Genomic DNA, 19,481 nt, shown 5'->3' with positions numbered 1-19,481 from the left:
TGCCCACTGAGCATTCCTGATGAGCAGATCAGAAGAGTCATAGGGCAGAAGCTATGTATTTAACAGTAACACACCTCTGAATTAAAGATGAACCCACATTGTATAATGCAGACTGGATACACAGGTTGTTACTTCCTTCTGATGAGGGTATGCCTTGTGACTTATTGAGCTGTGGCATCAACAGAGAGCAACATGGAGGAGAAAAGAACTGCGTATGAGGTGAGAGCTGCACCACAAACCATGATGTGTTTAGGGAGTCTTGTGTTTTTAACCTGTAAGTGTCACAGTTTCAGATTATTTTAACTTTATTATGATTTTGGTAAAAATCAAACAATATCGATTTCTGGTTAGAAACCATGGCAACAAAAATAGTAGTCCTTAGGCGACCCAATATTGGAACAATGTTTTTCAATTACCAGGCAAACTCCTGCACTCCGTCTAAAGTGCACAAAAACAACATCCTGAAACTCTGCCACCAAGATGGTGATGGTTAAAGTGTTGTTTGTCTGTTTCAGAAATCCGTGCTTCACTCTCAGTGTTTGTGTGCGGGTGAACATGAGTACGTTCTCAAGAGGAAACGAGTCGTCCTGCAGTCTCTCAACTGTCTGGGAATCAGCTGTTCTGAAGTGAGAGAAGAAGAAACTTCAGAAACAAAAGATTTGTCTCTGTCCTCTGCTTCTTTATTCAACTTATTTTCTTTCATGAAATATAATTTTTAATGATTAACATCTTGTGATCAGGCTTGCATGGTGGCTAGTGGTTAGTGCTGTTGCCTAACAGCGAAGATGTTCCTGGTTCAAATCCCTGTCAGACAGGAGCCAGGAGCCTTCACCTGTTCTCCCTGTGCATTAGGTTAATTGCGCGTAGGTGTGAATGTCTGTCTCTAATCCAGGGTGTTACCCTGCCTTGGGCCCAATGACAACTTGGATAAGCACCTGCAACCCTAAACAGGAAAAGTGGGATAGATAATGTTCAAGTTGTTTTAGACTGTAATCTTTCACTGTGCTGATGAAGATGTTTTATTTTAGGATCACACACGTTGAAATAAGTTATCTTAAACACAGATATTACATTTGATTCAATTTTATAGACATTTGATCAAGTCTGGAATCAAAGATGATGGTAAACTGGAAACAGTGTCAGATGTGTGGTAATTTCAGGGTGTGTTCATTTCAGTAATAGCTGCAAAGGAATGTGTTAAGCTTTCAGATCCTAGGCTGGTACATATTGAAGCCATTTCCTTATAACTGAATTTTAAAACACTCCCCCTCTCAATGTTTTCTCCCTGCAGGACTCGGTCCCTCACATCGCTCTGCTGGCTTCAGGTGGAGGTCAGAGAGCCGCCGTGGCTCTGGTGGGATCTCTCCATCAGATGGAGAAAGACGGTCTGCTGGACTCTGTGCTCTACCTGGGAGGAGTCTCTGGGTCGACATGGTAATGATATTCACACTCACACTTCAGCATCAGTCTGTGTGAACAAGATGAACAGGTCTGCAGCTTCGGTTCAGTCGTATGAAAATGTTGGATTCCACTGTCAATGAGTCTAATTCACAGCATCTCTGATTTTATGGAAAGAACCAGAATGTGACAAGAGACGAGAAGAGGTTAAAATGCAATACACCTTCGATCTACTTAATGTAAAGAGAACAGCCCCCTCAGACTCTGGGAGCTGATAAGAGTACGTGAAGTGACTAGTTCACAGAGCGGAGACTGAGGCTTCTAACATTTTTCACGTGTATAAAATCACTCGGTGTGAGGGGAGTAGGTTCAGTATAGTCTATCAAATCAGGACATGTCACTGATTTAGTCGAGGAGTGGTCGATGCAGGCCAGCTGGCTCGATCATACAGAGAACAGTGATTGGTTATAGGGCCTTCCAATCAGTTATGAACCTCAACACTCCATGGTATCCAGTAAACAAAGATGTTAGGTGTTGAGAAGATGCATGCCTTAGTCAGAGGCTTAAAGTAGCAGAAACATGTTTTCTTGGCTGTCTCTCATCTGTGAGAAACATCTGCGTTTCTGTTCATGAAGAGACGTATAACTTCAGGCTCTTCATGTCAGACTCTCCTCACCTTGTCCTCTCCTCCATCAGGTCCATGGCCTCTCTGTACAGTGACCCACAGTGGAGCATGGGGATGGACAGGGCCGTGTCCAGCCTGACGAGTCCAGGGGTGGAGCTGGACGAGGCTCTGTCATGGCTGGGCGAGAGAGCGAAGGAGGAGGACTTCTCTCTCACTGATATCTGGGGGGTGCTGACCTCAGCTGGAATCATGAAACAGGTTCCAGTAGAATAAACATTTTGAGTACATTAAATTTGATTTCATACAAAGTTTTCAGATTTGATCTCCTGTTTCATCAGATGGACCTGCGACTTCTTTCTGACGAGGCCGGCCGAAAAGCCACCAACCCCTACCCCATCTACTGCGCCATAGAGAAGTACTTCTTCTCTGAGGGGCCTCTGGAAGGTACAGACATGTTAAATCCTGAAGAGAGGGAGAGTTATTGAATGTTATGGTATTAAACATCCTCTGTGTCTCTCAGCGACCTGGTTTGAGATGAGCCCTCATGAGGCTGGGTTCACAGACCTCGGCCTCTTCATTGAAACGTCTCTTCTGGGCAGCAAGTTCGAGAACGGGGAGCTGCAGGAGGAGATAGCTGAGATGGACATGGTCAAACTACAAGGTGTGTGTTCACATGGAGAGGTAGACTGTAGTTTTAAAGCACCTGGTAATTGTGACCGTTCACTGTTGAAACAGACTGTTGTTCAAGTCTTTATATTGTTTCAGTTATAGTCCTTGAGATGAGTAAACATCTGGATGAGGGAAAAAAAGGCCAAAGGGAACATAGGGCTCAGGGGACATCGGGATGAGGGGACACTGGGCTGAGGGAACAGACGCCTGATGGAACATCGGATGAGGGAACATTGTAGGGGACATCGGTATTAGGGAACAGAGTCCTGAGGGAACATCTGGATGAGGGAACATTGGGGAATGTATTGATACTGAAGGATGGTTTGTCATGAATAATAATGAATCCTCCTCTTCAACCCTTGCAGGTGTTTTTGGCAGTGCATTGGCTCATTGGCTTGCTAGTGAACGTCGCCTTCCCGTCATTTCTGGGAGACAAGAGAGACATCGACCTCATCATCGCTCCGGAGTTCACCGCAGGGAACATGTTCGAGGTACTGGTGTGTGTGCATGTGCGTGTGCGTGTGTGTGGTGTGAGAGAATATGTATTTATCAAGCAGCATCCTCAGGTGTTGAAAAATGAAGCTGATGCAGAAGTGTAAAATCATGCAATTCCTCAAGTGTCCACTAGAGGCTGGCTGCAGAAGCACAGGAAGTCACATACACACCCATTCTAAAAAGCCTGTTTTTACAACAGAGATTAACATGTTTACAGCCTGGTTCAAAAAACCAAATAGGTCTGATTGGCTCATGTCTCGACTCACAGAATCTGACTTTGGCCAGAGATTACGCAGCCAAGCTGAAGAAGCCGTTCCCTGAGATAGATGAGAAAATCCTGGAAGAGAGAGACTGGCCGAAGGACTGCTACGTGTTTGAGGGGAAAGAGAAGGAGCCCACCATCGTGTTCATGCCGCTCTTCAACAGAAACAACTGCAAAGGTCTCACACAAAAAAACACTTTAATCAGGAGAAAGTAAAACTCTCAAACGTCTGTCTGATCATTTCTGGTTTTTATTGTGCTTCAGATGCAGAGGAGGTGAAAGCAAAGATGGCGGAGTTCTCCACCTTCCAGCATTCGTACAGTCAGGAGAAAGTGGAGTTATTGTTGGAGACGGGGAAAGAGAACATGAAGAGAAACAAACAAACTCTGCTGAGAGAGATCAAGAAGGCGGCTGGACGCAGACGCTGCAGGTAGAGATGTGAGCAGGTGTTTGTGAGGAGATAGATCAATTCAGGAATCCAGTGTATATCATCTTCCTCTTCCCTCCTCTCTTCCAGGAAGTCTGCCCGGCAAAGATTCTCTGAGTCTTGTCTTTTTGGTTTGGTTTAATGCAGACTCCTCCGGTTCCTCCTGCTTGTAAGTCTTGACTTTACATGAGTTTAAACTCCCAGAGAGATGAGGTGGAACATAACTCCTCTAACCAGGGGATGGGCTCAAATCTAAGTAACGATATGAAATGATATCTAAAATGCACAGATTTCAGAAAGTTAGAGAGTTTCAGTTGTTCAGGTTACTCAAATCTTGTGATTCACTGGGTTGTTTATAAAGAGCGGTAAGACCTCCAGTCCACACAAACACCAACGTGTGGATGCAAAAGAGAAATGTATTTAACAGGTTTGGTTACAGTTCTTTCTCCGTTCACATATACGAAATGTGTATACTCTTTAAATAACAAGCGCAATTTTCTGCTTTTTATCAGACATTATTCTCCATTAGTAGGCTACCTATAATACGAGTGGTGACTGACAGCGGTGTTTAAAATGGTCCTCTTGCATTATAACAACGGACTACCGCCTCCTGCTGGCATGGAGAGCTATTTCCTCTCGTGCAGAATAAACGTGGTGGTTGGCCGTCGGCTGTAGTCTTTGCGATGTGTTCTCGTGCAACTTTTTGGCCAAGACGTGAGGCTTTTGTTGTATACTTTTCCTGAGATTATAGAAAAAAATGAAAGTGCAAATAATAATCTTTCTTCCTCCCGCCCTTTGGAACAAAACATTATCTGCAGATCAGCATCCAGACGAGACGACGGCCCCCTCAAGCAGCAAAGACAGTCGGCACAGGAGAATGCAGAGCAGTTACTTCACAGTTTAATTAGATTTTAAAACAACAATAAACATAAATGAACTAAGTGCTGTTTATTTTTTTTAATCAATTTGTGTCCCAAGTATTTTGAAAATGATAAATATATAAATCTTTCACTGATTCTCACATTTTTACAGTATGTACCTGTATTTATCTCGTGGAAAAATAGAAAATAATGACGAGCTAGAACACGGCTATATACACCAGCTAATACTTAGCTTAGCTTAGCTTGTAGCTACTAGGCCACAGTTAGTGAACTACTCATTAAACACAGACCACAAAACATTCAAACATGATTTGAGAGAACGAAGCAACAGAGTACGCTATACGACGCTATAATGAGAATATTAAGAGTGAACTAAAGAGTGAAGAAGAACATACTGGAAAACAGGAAACATGCAGCAGCAGGTTGATTAGAGCACGGAGATGGTAGAGGTGGCGTGGAAACAGACTATGGTCATGCAGCGATCACAGGGAATAAAGGTCACCACCCCCTCCCACTGGCTCCAGGTGAATTCTCCTGATTATATCCTGCTGCATTCTCACATCAGCTCACTCTGACTTTCTGCAGAATAAATATGAGGAGGCTGGAGGAGAAACTCCAAGTGAAGAGAGAAACATTCAGATGTTTGTGTGATCACATGACACTCAGCACCAACACTTCAGGAGTCTGCAGAAATTACAAGTGGAAGAAGTCTACATGTCAAACACAGACTCCAGATTTACAGAACAAATCAAAGAGAATTCTCATTTAAAGGGTTAAAATTCTTCCCTGCCGTCTCCCTTCGATGCACATTAAAGAATAAATTGGATTACAGTAATCCCTCAGATTTCCATTTTATTAACTGTTTTTACTATTTATGGATGCTATTTTTTAGCAACACCAATTTCATGTATTTCATTCAGTGTCGACCTTTCTTTGTTATGTTTTTATGCCTATGCCTTCAAGAACTGGGGCCAGGTGTTCCTCGTTATGCGATCAGTAGCTTCACCTGGGCAGAGCTGCAGACAAACAGCAAAGGGAAACATACAGCCGTAACACTCAGCTCTGATCCAGGCTTTTCTAAACAAAGTTACAACAAAGCCTCTGATTTTCAGGTTCTCAGCTCAATATGACTGCAAGGGACACAAATCATGATCCCTCACGATCAATATTCCAAGTTTTTAGTGTTTCTGTGCGTCATCTCGTCCTTTTATTTCCAGTTCCTTCAAGCTGGTGTTGTATTTAAGTGCCGCTAGAGGGCGCACCACGTCAACAGGAGGATGTGCAGTGTGTTGCTATGTAGGTCAGAGCATCCATCAAAGCCTTCTGCAAACAGCTCAGCATCCACAGTTGGTTCATCGAGACTCTCATTGTGTCAAATGTTGGTTTCTCTTCTATATCATCTGAACATGAACACTGATGACTTTTTATTTCTTCTGATTAAATGAATAAATCTGTCCGGGTTTGTTTGACCGGTTTAAACTTCCTGCTTGATTTGGGTTCGAGTTTTTCCTCATCCATTGAGATTGTGCTGCGTTTTTAACAGTTTGCATTATTTTTCCACATACACAGATGTATTTCCTGCATAGATAAGCCGACCCCGCTGGTTTGATTCACTCTGTCTAAATACATAAATGATGATGAAAACGTTGTTGCTCTGTCGGACTGTGCGCCCTCGGTGCGCTCTGCGTCGTCACTGAAGTTTCCTGATCCGCTGCTGCAGACGAGCTGAGCGCCACAGACAGTCAGCAGCTCCACAGAGGAGAAGAAGAAGAAGAAGAAGCAGGAGACGGATGAGAAAATGCTTCATGAACGGATTTCACGGCTGGGATGTCCTCAGGATGGATACACAGACACACAGAGAGAGGAATGACGAGTAAAAACGCTGCCTGGACATCAAACCTGGAAGCGAATAAGGACGGTGCAGTGAGGACGGAGCTCCAGAGAGAGGATCCAGAGAGACGGAGAGGAGGAGAAGCAAAGAAGAGAGAAGAGAAGGAACATGTTTAAAGTTAAACCGTGTCGTGTACAAGTGCGAGCCCGCGAAGCGAAGTCCCGCAACAGCTGCAGAAAATGAGCGTGAATTGAACGAAGGATGAATGTGGTTTGGGATTTATCTGCGATTCTGCAAACATTCATCATCTGCACGGCATCAGGTAAGAAGAACAGACACGCACAGGAGAACTATAGAAACATTTACTGCAGAGAAAGACAGGAAACGATGCTGAAGGTTGAAGGAGCTGCAGCGATATAAAGATATAAAACACAAACATTTCTTACGTTGAGTTAGGTCACCATCATGTTTCAGTCTGCAGAGAGTCTTACAGTATTCATGTGTCAACAGGCTGTTTGCACAGAACATCAGTCAAAGCCACTGAGATGACTTAATTCATGCACGCACACACACGCACACACACATGCAGATAACAGTAGTAGTATCCTACAGTGCATACAGTAATCTCCCCCACACAGGCTGACTGACACACACTGTGTATTAATAGTTAATGTATATCACTGTCAATATGTCACTGTGTGTGTGTGTGTGTGTGTGTGTGTGTGTGTGTGTGTGTGTGTGTGTGGTCAGATGTGACACTCAGTGATTCCCACAGTGCGATGAGTCAAGACTTCCTACTCATCACTGGAGCAGCCAGATTCACTCTGAACACAACACGACTGTTTGGAGGCCGATCACGATCAAACTGGACAAAACCAAATAATCAAAATATCTCAAATTTGGTTGTCATAATTCATAACTCATGAGGCCCCCCTGCGAAAGGACTATACTGTAAATCATACTAACTTACTGTGCAGCTGCTTGGAAGCTGAACTCGTGGATGTAGCCTCTTGGTTCCAAAGTGAAGCTGACGTAGAAGTGCGTTAAATCTGCATTCTGTCTCATGGCCACCAGGGGGCGCCTCCACAGGATGTCAAATTGTAAAGAAGTCTTTGCTGATAAATTGATTCATTTATGGTTTCAATCTGTAGTAGGGCTCGATACACAGTTTAAAGACTTGCTCTCGATATCTTGTGTCTGTTAGTAATTCTTTTGAGAACATCTCGTTGATAACTGATACAGAACCTCAAGTCCTCAGAGTGTCATAGCTGAAAGACAACCTCCTGCGAGTGCGCTCACTCGGATGACACATGGAGACAGATTGTAGCGCAGGTTTTGTAACATAAACTATGGTCAAATGTGTTTAAGGTTTATTGACAAATAACGTGCGGGAAAGGAGCCACAAGTCTGATTAGAACCAGGGTCGTCTACCTAGAGGACTCTAACCTCTGTACATGGGGTGTGCACACTAACCACTAGGCTAACGTCGTCCCTCTATAATGTTTTTAAAACAGCTGGTTCTCGGCCAAAACTCAACATTTAAAAGAGCAGTATGTAACTCTGCCCCCTAGTGTTTAAACGGGTACTGCAGTCTAAATTCTAAACATCATAGAGAGCTGTCTCCCCCCCTCCTCCTCTCTAGAGTCGATGCTCACACAGGTCACCATGTGGTGGACTCTGAAGCTTCAGTGTTTAGCCAGCTCTGCATGGGTCTGTAAACCTTTCTGCGTTCTAACCTCTCTCCATTTTTCAAAAGCATCTCCAATATTGATCCTAGTTTGAGCACGTTTCTGCTCGTGGAGCTTATTAGAAACATGCAGAGGCTTTTTAGGTCGAGTACAATCACTTCTATCTGAACCACTTCTCTTGCATGCCAGCTCCCCGCCAAGAAACGTCCCAAGTCAACCAGAACAAAGCAGAACAGTAAAATCCAGTCAGAGGACAGAGTCTCTGCAGACACAGTCACCACCACACATGTATGGAGGCCCAGAAGGGACGATGGAGCAGCTTCACTTTAGGAGAAGTCTGTATTTTATTTTGAAGGAGACAGGATACTGACTCTACCTTTAACCACCTGGTTGTTATAACTAGCCATCGCTCTTTATCTACAGGAAGTCAAACAGGGTGGATCTGGTCTGGACTCTGCTGCTGTCGGTCTGTGTGAAACATTCAGATGAACCTGTTTTATGTCAGTGTCTCTATTTTAATGTTGCTGCAGGTTTGGTGGTAAACAGAGCTGCAGCACAATCACCTGAGGGCTCACACACACACACACACACACACACACACACACACACAGGACACACAGCGTGGAGTGATGCAGACCCTCCACAGAGACTCTCTCCATGCTCCCCTCATGAACTAATCTCCATTCTGACCCACTTTGAAACTTTCACAATAACTCTGTTTTTATGAAAAGAGTCATTATTATAATTCTAAAAGCTTCTGATGATTAAAAAGCAGCTGCAGTGAAACGTGAGCTTCAAAGTCAGGATGGAAAAATGTTCAAAGGAAACATCATTTACCAAAGAGCTGTGTTCTGTGTGTTCCTCCGCAGCTCAGCCAATCGCATCCAAGCTTGATGACAGTTGGTGGGCGTATAAGGACGTCGTCCAGGGAAGCTTTGTTCCAGGTAAGAGACCGCCACCCACCGCACGCACACACACACACACACGGGCTGCAGGAACACACACGGGTTGCAGGAACACACACACACGGGCTGCAGGAACACACACACACATACACATGGGCTGCAGGAATACACACACATACACGGGCCGCAGGAACACACACGCACATACACATGGGCTGCAGGAATACACACACACACACACACACACACACACACACATGGGCTGCAGGACCACACACACACGGGCTGCAGGACCACACACACACGGGCTTGAAGAAGATGATATGAAATGAGTTTGTTTGAGATTGATCAGAGTGAGGCTCTGGATATCTGAAGCTGATTGGCTCAGAGTGAGTGCTGATTAAAAGACTTGGTTTCAATAACAAGGGGATTGTTTTGTTTTAAGGAGGAATCTTCTCTGATTGGCTGAAGGTTTCACTCCTTGCTGTTTGAAGGCGTTCACAGTGGCTGCTCGTTGTGCTGCTTGTTTCTTTACAGCGCTTCGATAAGTGTTCTGTTAGCCAGAGAGTGCGGTTAAGTGTGCATGTTTTCAGATCAATCCCAAACACCGCCTGTTGTTCTGGATAAACTCTCATCATGCAGAGTGCAACACTGAATGAACTACATGAAATTAGTGTTGCTAAAAATTAACATCCACAAAAAGTAACAACAATTAATAAAATGGAAATCTGAGGGATTACTGTAATCCAATTTATTCTTTAATGTGCATCGAAGGGAGACAGCAGAGAAGAATTTTAACCCTTTAAAGGAGAATTCTCTTTGATTTGTTCTGTAAATCTGGAGTCTATGTTTGACATGTAGACTTCTTCCACTTGTAATTCCTGAAGTGTTTTAGTCTGAGCGTCATGTGTGAACACAAACAGCTGAATGTTTCTCTCTTCACCCGGAGTTTCTCCTCCAGCCTCCTCGTATTTATTCTGCAGAAAGTCAGAGTGAGCTGATGTGAGAACGCAGCAGGAGATATTCAGGAGAAATCACCTGGAGCCAGTGGGAGGGGGTGGTGATCTTTATTCCCTGTGATCACTGCACGACCATAGACTGTCTGCACGCCATCTCTACCATCTCCGTGCTCTAATCAACCTGCTGCTGCATATTTCCTGTTCTCCAGTATGTTCTGCTCCACTCTTTAGTCCACTCTTAATATTCACATTATAGCATCGTATTGCGGACTCTGTTGCTTCGTTCTTTTTCACGTCATGTCCTACTTCAGGAAACCCCTCCTGTCTGACAGGTAAAGTCTCCCGCTGTGAGGTGCATGTGTGAACAACCAGATCAGGAGGATTTCAGGAGCAGTCCTCCTGAAATTGTTTAGAAATATTCAAGAGTGCATGTGTTTAAAAATGGAGTTGGAATCCTCAAATATTTCCTCTTGAAGTGCAAAAGAAGCCCCGCCTCCCTGAACACTAATTCATGTTGCGGAAACTCAGAGACTGATGGTGCTAACATGTTGTGTCCATGCAGGAAGCAGGAAGCAGGAAGTGAAGGATTGGAGGGTGACGCCAAAATCTGTTTACTGTTGATAATCAAAACGAGGGATGGAACTAACTTTACTCTCAACTCACCAAACGATACGATACTGATCACACATCGATTGAAATCGTCCATATTTGTGTTGTTTTTTTTAAATCCCTGACCTTAACCTCTGCGTTCACTGAGCAGACACAGTGACGTTCAGTCGAGGAGTTAGGTAAGTTAAAGAGCCCATATTCTGCCCTTTTTGGGGTTCGTATATTTAATCTATGTACCTACTTTTGTACGTTCACAATAGCTAAAGTCCGAAAAAAGTGTCTGTTTTCATGTACTACTCCTCCTTGCTCCCTCTCCGCTCTGAGTCTTTCAGCTACGATCTGCTGAGCCCCCACTGCAGAGCCCCACGTGGGCCAAGTCTGCTCTGATTGGTCTGCCGATCCGCTCTGTCGTTATTGGTCAGTTGCTCAGCACGGTTCTCGGAAATGTCCCGCCTCTTTTACCATAATTGGAATGCAGCCACTGGCTCCGTCCGAGGGGAGCGTAAACATTAGCACCTTAGCACTACTGTGCTACTGCAGGCTACGGCATATCGTGGGCGTACTACAGAAGTTAACGGGCATACATCATGAGCTGCTCGGCTTGCTACAACGAGCCAATGGGCTTAGATCAGTGATCTCACACTGACAATGACGTCGGACTGACAAATTTTTATCGAGGGGGGCTAGAACCGAGCGTTACATGTAGCTAATGCTACAGCTAACAGGAGGATGTAGGAGAAGCTGCGTTTCCGCGGACTTTGAATTTTTGCACATAGATGTGCCTAAACATGCACAGGACACTTGGAAAACACACTAAAGGGCATATAAAACCAGAAAAAACATAATATGGGACCTTGGTGATGGTCGGGGGGGAAGTTTGAAACTCATGAGCTGAGTTGAATCAGTTTCTGAGAGAGAGAGTGTGAGGTGTATTTAAAGGCTGCCTGTCACCTCCTCACATCAGGAGCCTGAGAGTGAATATCTGCGTCTCCTCTCTCACTGCTCCATGTTAGAGCTGAGCCAGCAGAACCACAAACGTCTGCTTCAAGCTGTTTGTGGGCGTGAGGAGGGAATACAGTCAGCAGAAAGAGAAATAAGAAGTGAGACGATGTAAAACTCAGGTCACTGTCTGGTGGCGCCTCACGCGTTGTGTTTCTTGTGATCACCTGCGCACACACACAATGTTCACTGCCGTCGGCTCGGATTAGAGGCCGCTCAGAGACGATGTGCAGCAGCCTCCGAGCACAAACAGAAATCACTGCTCCCTCTCCGGTGAGATGACCGAGACGCAGCAAGTGAGAGATGAAAGCAGGCAGAGAGGAAGGACTCTGGCAATAAGAGCGCGCTCCGCCTCTGAGTTCTCACTCTGGCACCATAAAGTATGAAACTAAATTTAACACAAGATACAGTATGCAGCACAGATGCCATGAACAATGGAGAGTGTTGGCAGGAGGAGATAGCAGCATGCAGATCTGTCTTCTTTATTTCACACGTTCAGCGAGCAGCCAAGACTGAAACCACCCAGGATTAGTCCGGTTCACGTCCCATAAACCCCGACGACCTCTAATCCCAACAGAAATGACGGGAGGGAAAATTAATCAACAAAATGTTTAACACTGAAGCGTTTTAAGAGGAGGATATTTTAGCAATGTCCCAGAAGGTTCCATGGAAGAACTGAGGGAAGCTGCAGGAGCTGTGAACGTGCCAAACCAAGTTAGACCTCATCCTGAAAGTCTTCGCTCCTCTAAACAGAAAAAATACATTTTTAAAATACTTTGGCAAGGAAAAAAATCAGTCAAATTTAGTAGAAGAAGAAGTATATGACTCTGCAGCTTTATTATGGGATTAATAAAGTATTTCTGATTCTGATTATCTTAAGTTCTCAGCTCACAGACAACATAAACTTGTTTGGGACTTAAATTATGATGAGATTTTGTAAATTATTCAGCAACATTTACAAACTGAACAGCAAAGGACCCAATATAGCGCCCTGTGGAACTCCAGATACAATATCAGCTTTATCAGCTATCAGCTTTTTCCAGATCAACATTTTATTCAGAGTTATTACAATCTAAAAATAAAAGCCTGCAGGTTTTTCTTATTCAGCCTCCAAGTGATGCCTTGTGCCTTATCAGGGTCTTTACTGCCCCCTGAAGGCTCACCTTTACTCGACGGTTGTCACATGGGGCGATGTCACGTCTCTTATTTCTCGTTTCCTCGATCCTCGCTTGAACCAGAAGTCGTTCCATGCTGCCATGTTGAAGGACAAGTCTCAAGTCTCTTATTTCGGTAGCGAGGAGCGAGGAAACATGAGGGCATCTTTTTACTGACAGACACGCCCCCTTATCGAATGTCAGTCATTGCAGCAAAGCAGTCTGCATTAGAGTCGGTACAGAACCAATCAGGGGACATTTAACGATGATTGCACTTCAGTTTATCTCAAGTAACAGACACCTTGTTACAAGTTGTTTCTGCAGACCTTTATCACTTCTTAAGTTTGTTGGTTGGACTGCAGACAATTACAACAAAAGACTTCCTGGTCCAGAGTCCTCTTTTGCAAACTACTGCCGACACTGGAAGCCCCCTCAAAGTGGCCCATCACTCCCAGAGGATGTGTTATAACTGGATCAGAGATCGGTGTGTTTGTGAATCTAAAACTGTTTTTAAACACATCGCTGAACAAGACGTTTTTCAGGCTGTCTTTGTAGCTCCTCCCCCTCTTCCTGGTCTCTGTGACTCTAAATGAGACCATCATTCACTAAATGAACATCAAGCTGTGTGAAGAAGACTTGAAGAAGAGATTGAGATCTTAATATTTACTGAGGGAATAAATCAGCTGAGAAGTGGAAACATTTACTTAGACTTCTTAACAGTGACGTCGCCCCCTGTTGGACATATGGAAGTACACATATTTGAGACTTTTCTTCACTGGCCTCTCTTCTCGACTTTCACTCGTATCATTCCCGTTTTTCTGTCCGGTAGAGTTCCCTCTCTTCTCTCGCCCTCTGACGTTGTTTCTCCTCGGGTCTTTGGTGTTTTTGTGCGTCAGACTGTTTCGGGGCGTCAGGTTCACTCTGCAGCTCTAAAGTTCTTATCTATATTTGATCACATGTGCGTCTGCCGTCTCTTTTATCTTCTCCCTCCACTCTCTTTCATTCCCTCTCATCTCCTCTTCCTCGTCTCCGTTCCCTCGTTTCCTCCCTGTCTCTCCTCGTAGCTCGTCCACTTCTCCTCTGCCTCTCTCTCTCTTTCTTCCTGCAGCACCTCCTCCTCGTCTCGTCCCCAGCCGCTCGTCCTTCTCTCTCTCTCTCTCTCTCTCTCTCTCTCTCTCTCTTTGTTTCCTCTTTCATTTCTCTCCTCTGCTCCCCCCTGAACGGCCTGGAGATGTTGCTATCATTCATTTGAACTTGTTGGCGACTCGAGGCTCGTTTCAAAGCTCAGAGGAAACGTGTTGCTGTGATGAGGCCACTCTCTCTGCGAGCGTTTACCTGCCATGAGAAGCAGAGAGTCACAGTGTCCTGATTTTAAACACAGAGCAGCACAAAGATCAAACTCGAAACAGAAAACAGTCAACAGACTTCAGCTCGCGGCTTGACAGAGTGAAAAGTGAAATGTTGAGGTTCAAACTGCAGAAGGACTGAACATGAACTGTTTCTAAAAACTGAGTAGATTCCAAAGAGAGAGAGAAACATGACATCGTTAAAATGATGCATCAGCTTCTCTTACTGACATAAAATATAACTTCTGATGTACCAAAAGTTTTCTTAAATCCCAAATCTTTAAGGAGATCTCTTCTGCTGATCCATCTTTGAATACATTCATAAGATGTTACCATGTTGGATGTCCAGACTAAACCCCGGACGTGGTTTCCTGTCGCTCTGAACGAGATGTTAAGAGATCTCGGTGAGACCTGACGTCAGTTTCCACAGACTCCATGCACGCGGTCCGTCAGCGCTACGACTCTGTTCACTGCCACTTTAGTCGATGATTGTGTTTTCAACAGGGAGCGCCATTGTCCATCTCCGGCTACTCAACATGTGTCCCAGACTGACATCACTAATGGTGACAGTGAGGATCATAGATCTCCTTTAAGCTTTATTTATATATAAACGTTTACAGTGATCAGCTTCCTGATGGATGAATCTGTCCACACATTCAGGTCCATCCTTCCATAATCTGAATGCTCAAGTTAAGGCAGAGACGGTCGATTGTTTCCTTTCTTTCTTTCATCTCCTTACAGAAACCATTTCTATAAGTATAATCTGTTTCCTCTCAGTCTTTCTGGAAGACTAATTCAGTGTGTAATATTTCATATTTGAAGTCTGAAGGTTTACAGTCGACCCTGATAAACATGAGCTCCCCCTCCACCTGAAGTCATGGAGTCATTTCTCCTCCCAGTGGAACGTGAACCGTGAGTCCTCCAAACAGTCTCTGCATGTTCTGCACAAGCTGCTTCTAAAATAGTCTGTTTCTGGCTTGGGACCGGTCAGACTGGATCCTGTATTCCCTTCATTCTCAGACTTTCTTGGCTGTCTTGGTGCAGCAGACTGAATAAACTGTTAAAGTGCCATTCTCACATCCGGAGCGTTTCTCTGAAACACGAGTCGTCTGGACAGAGAGACAGATAAATCTATTTCTGTTTCAGAGAGGCTCAGATTGAAATGGAATAATAACAGATCTTGTTTTGTGCAAATGTCAGATAGTGAAGGAGTCCTGCCAATTCTCCATCGTTTTTTATTTGTCCTTCTCTCATCATCGAGCACGTTCCAGCTCTTCCTCCTGAAGAGAAATGCAAATGAAGTTCAGTGAGATCCTGAGGGCAGAGAACAGGCGGCGTGTTGGTGTGGTTTCTCTCACATTATATCTGATTCTGTGCCGGCCTCGCCATGAGAGCGAGGAGAGGAGGAAGAGGAGGAGGAGGAGGAAGAGGAGGAGGAGGAGGAGGAAGAGGAGGAGGAGGAGGAGGGAGAGAAAGAGGAGGAGGAGGGAGAGGAGGAGGAGGAGGGAGAGGAAGAAGAGGAGGAGGAGGAAGAGGAGGAAGAAGAGGAGGGAGAGAGAGAGAGGAGGAGGGAGAGGAGGAAGAGGAGGAGGAGGAGGAAGAGGAGGAAGAAGAGGAGGGAGAGAGAGAGAGAGAGGAGGAGGGAGAGGAGGAGGAGGAGGAGGAAGAGGAGGAGGAGGAGGAGGGAGAGAAAGAGGAGGAGGAGGAGGAGGGAGAGGAGGAGGAGGAGGGAGAGGAAGAAGAGGAGGAGGAGGAGGGAGAGGAAGAAGAGGAGGAGGAGGAGGAAGAGGAGGAAGAAGAGGAGGGAGAGAGAGAGAGGAGGAGGGAGAGGAGGAAGAGGAGGAGGAGGAGGAGGAAGAGGAGGAAGAAGAGGAGGGAGAGAGAGAGAGAGGAGGAGGGAGAGGAGGAGGAGGAGGGAGAGGAGGAAGAGGAGGAGGAGGAGGAGGAGGAAGAGAGAGGAGCGAGAGGAGGAAGAGAGAGATGAGGAAGAGGAGAGAGAGGAGGGAGAGGAGGAGGAGGGAGATAGAGGGAAGGGGAGAGAGAGAGGACTAAAGAAAAACAAGAGCTCCTGGGAGCTGCCCTTTCCTTAGATCTCATCGCTCTGACTCTCTCTCTGTGTGTGTGTGTGTGTGTGTGAGTGTGTGTGTGTGTGTGTGTGTGTGTGAGAGATATATAGGAGTGCTTAAAGAGAGGATGAGGAGCAGGAGGAGAGCTTCTCCGTTCAGCTCGCTTCAGCAGAAAATAATTAGAGAGAAACTTGGAGAGATAAAACATATGATGTGTTTTCTGCTTTGTGTCAGTGCTTTGCAGATCCTCTGAGCTCATGAAGGTTTTTATTTTCATTTCATTATGTGTCTCAATAACTCGTCTTTATTTCTCTTGTTGTGTCAAGGCTGCGTGTTTGAAAAGCCTCCTCTCTCCTCTCACAGCACCTCTGAAAGGCTTCTGAGCCGCAGCTACAGTTTGAATCATGTCAGAAATCCACAGTATGATCGACGTTTAACGATGATTTCAAGGGAAAAACATTGGAAGTGAACGTCTTCATGTACGAGTCTTCATTGTTGCTCTAAACTCTGATGCAGGAGCGCTCGTGTAGACGCCTGCAGAGCGGCTCGATCTGGGACTGAACAGATATTAAAACCACCAGAAGCTCAGTAAATAATGCAGCTCATCACATGTTGCTCGTCTGTGATGAGGGGCCATATTTGAGATGAGATTCAACTTTATTGTCATTACACATATACAAGTATAGAGTAACGAAATGAGGTTTGGCATCTCACCAGAAGTGCAAATATGCAGAAAGTGCAAGAATCTGTGCTATGTACAAGTAATTACAAAATTTACAGATGTAGACTCAAAAAATTTGAATTTGGGTATATATGGATGGCTGGATTAATGGGATGCTATAAATATAAATAAATGCTATAAATATAAGTGTATTTTTAGGATTATAATATACAGATTAAGGTGCAGTGAGCATGCTATACTAGATTACAGATAATATACAGAATATACAGAATATGGACATATTGTACAGGTCGATAACTTATTGAGGTGATATGAACATACTATAATACAATAATACAGGTGGATGAGAGATGTGTGTGTATGACCAGGAGGAGTGGTGGGGGATGATGGGTGTGAGGTGATGTGTAGGGGAAGGGGGGTCAGCGGGGGGCGGAGTTCGGGAGGGAGACAGAGTTCGGGGGGCAGAGTTCAGTAGAGAGACTGCTCTGGGGAAAAAGCTGTTCCTCAGTCTACTGGTTCTGGTCCAGAGGCTTCTGAAGCGCCTATCAGAGGGCAGGAGGGAAAACAGTCTGTGGGCAGGGTGGGAGGAGTCTTTAAGGATGCTGTGAGCTCGCCGCAGACAGCGTTTTCTTTGGACGTCCTCAATGGCGGGAAGTGGACACCTTGTGATGTGCTGGGCAGTTTTTACCACCCGCTGTAGCGTCTTACGGTCTGTGACAGAGCAGTTTCCGTACCAGACTGTGACACTGCTGGTCAGGATGCTCTCGATCACACAGCGGTAGAAGTTCATCAGTAAAGCTGAAGACAGGTGGTGTCTCTTCAGTGTCCTCAGGAAAAAAAGGCGTTGATGAGCCTTCTTAACCAGACTGGAGGTGTTAGTGGACCAGGAGAGGTCCTCTGTGATGTGGGTCCCCAGGAATTTGAAGCTGGAGACACGTTCAACAGCCATCCCGTTGATGTTGAATGGGGTTGTGTGTGCTTCCTCTTTCTCTCCTCCACGATGAGCTCCATCATCTTGTTGGTGTTGAGAAGCAGGTTGTTGTCAGCACACCAGTCGGCCAGATGCTGTACCTCCTCCCTGTAGGCTCTGTCATTGTTGTTGCTGATGAGGCCAATCACCGCCGTATCGTCCGCAAACTTGATGATGGTGTTGGATCCATGTACAGGTCTGCAGTTGTGGGTGAAGAGGGAGTAGAGGAATGGGCTCAGCACACAGCCCTGTGGTACGCCTGTGTTGAGTGTGATGGTGGTGGAGCAGGTGTGTCCTGACCTAACATACTGGGGTCTGTTGGTCAGAAAGTCCATTATCCAGTGACGGAGGGAGGTGTTGAAGCCCAGGTCTCCGAGTTTAGTGTTTAACTTGGAGGGGATGACAGAGTTGAATGCTGAGCTAAAATCAACAAACAGCATTCGTGCGTATGTGTTGTTATTGTCCAGATGTGTGAGCACAGAGTGCAGCGCAGTGGAAACTGCATTCTCTGTACTCCTATTGCTGCGGTAGGCAAACTGGTATGGGTCCAGTGTGGGTGGGAGGCAGTTTTTCAGTTGTGCTAGGACCAGTCGCACTTCATTATGATGGGTGTGAGTGCTACAGGGCGGTAGTCATTCAGGTCTGTTGGGCTGGAGTGTTTTGGCACTGGGACAATGGAGGTGGCTTTGAAGCATGCTGGCACAGCTGCTTGGGCGAGGGACAGGTTGAAGATGTCCGTAAAAACCCCAGTGAGCTGCTCCGCACATGCTCTAAGCACGTGCCCGGGGGTGCCGTCTGGACCAGCAGCCTTCCGAGTGTTGATCCGGCTCAGTGCAGCGTGGACGTCTGTGGAGGTGAGTGAGAGGGGCTGGTTGTCTGCAGGAGGTTTGGTTGTGGTCTCCCTGTTGTCTCTATCGAAACAAGCATAAAAGTGATTTAGCTCGTTCAGGAAGGAGACATCTGTGGTTTTCGGGGTGGAGTTGCTGGGTTTATAATCACTGATGGCCTGGATGCCCTGCCACATGCGTCTGGGGTCGAAGTTGGAGAAGTGTTCCTCTACCTTCAGCTTGTAGCAGTGCTTGGCCTTGATGATGCCCCTCCTCAGGTTTGCCCTGGATACGCTGTAGGCCATTGCATCATCTGATCTGAAGGCGGTGTTGCGGGCCTTCAGCAGGAGCCGCACCTCCTTGTTCATCCATGGCTTCTGATTTGGGTACGTGGTGATCTGCTTCCATGTTGTAACACTGTCGATGGTAGTATTGATATAATCCAGCACAGAAGAGGTGTAGGTGTCAATGTCTGTGTGAGAGCCCCAGGTAGCCTGAGAAGCAAACATACTGCAGTCTGTGTGATGGAACTTGTCCTGAAGTACAGAGTCTGTCCCCGCTGGCCACACTTTAATAGTTGTCACTGATGGCTTCACACGTTGGATGAGTGGGGAGTACTTGGGGATGAGGAACAAAGAAAGGTGGTCTGACTGTCCCAGGTGGGGGAGGGGGGTCGTGGTGTAGGCTC

At 45.7% G+C, this 19,481-nt stretch overlaps 2 protein-coding genes across 2 annotated transcripts in view; both read left to right on the top strand.

Annotated features, from left to right (window-relative positions):
* The first annotated feature begins 80 nt into the window (after window positions 1-80).
* On the top strand, window positions 81-6,262 carry LOC109998097 (cytosolic phospholipase A2 gamma-like). Its single transcript, XM_065964792.1, has 11 exons — window positions 81-219; window positions 516-626; window positions 1,292-1,434; window positions 2,095-2,281; window positions 2,362-2,467; window positions 2,544-2,704; window positions 3,058-3,183; window positions 3,456-3,627; window positions 3,714-3,879; window positions 3,967-4,045; window positions 4,695-6,262. The coding sequence occupies exons 1-10, from the start codon at window positions 193-195 to the stop codon at window positions 4,016-4,018; spliced, it is 1,251 nt and encodes a 416-aa protein (XP_065820864.1). The 5' UTR covers window positions 81-192; the 3' UTR covers window positions 4,019-4,045; window positions 4,695-6,262.
* Window positions 6,263-6,489: 227 nt separating this feature from the next.
* Window positions 6,490-19,481, top strand: part of LOC109998096 (carbonic anhydrase-related protein 10-like) — a 58,822-nt gene continuing 45,830 nt past the window's right edge. Inside the window, exons 1-2 of the mRNA XM_065964877.1 lie at window positions 6,490-6,910; window positions 9,146-9,220. Coding sequence (XP_065820949.1) covers window positions 6,850-6,910; window positions 9,146-9,220 — 136 coding nt within the window. The 5' untranslated portion in view covers window positions 6,490-6,849. The remainder of the gene's footprint in view (window positions 6,911-9,145; window positions 9,221-19,481) is intronic.

The sequence above is a fragment of the Labrus bergylta genome, chromosome 16 (genome assembly GCF_963930695.1).
Source record: "Labrus bergylta chromosome 16, fLabBer1.1, whole genome shotgun sequence".
Taxonomy (NCBI): Eukaryota; Metazoa; Chordata; class Actinopteri; order Labriformes; family Labridae; genus Labrus; species Labrus bergylta.
Note: the sequence above shows the minus strand (reverse complement) of the source record. Positions and strands in the feature narration are given on the sequence as shown.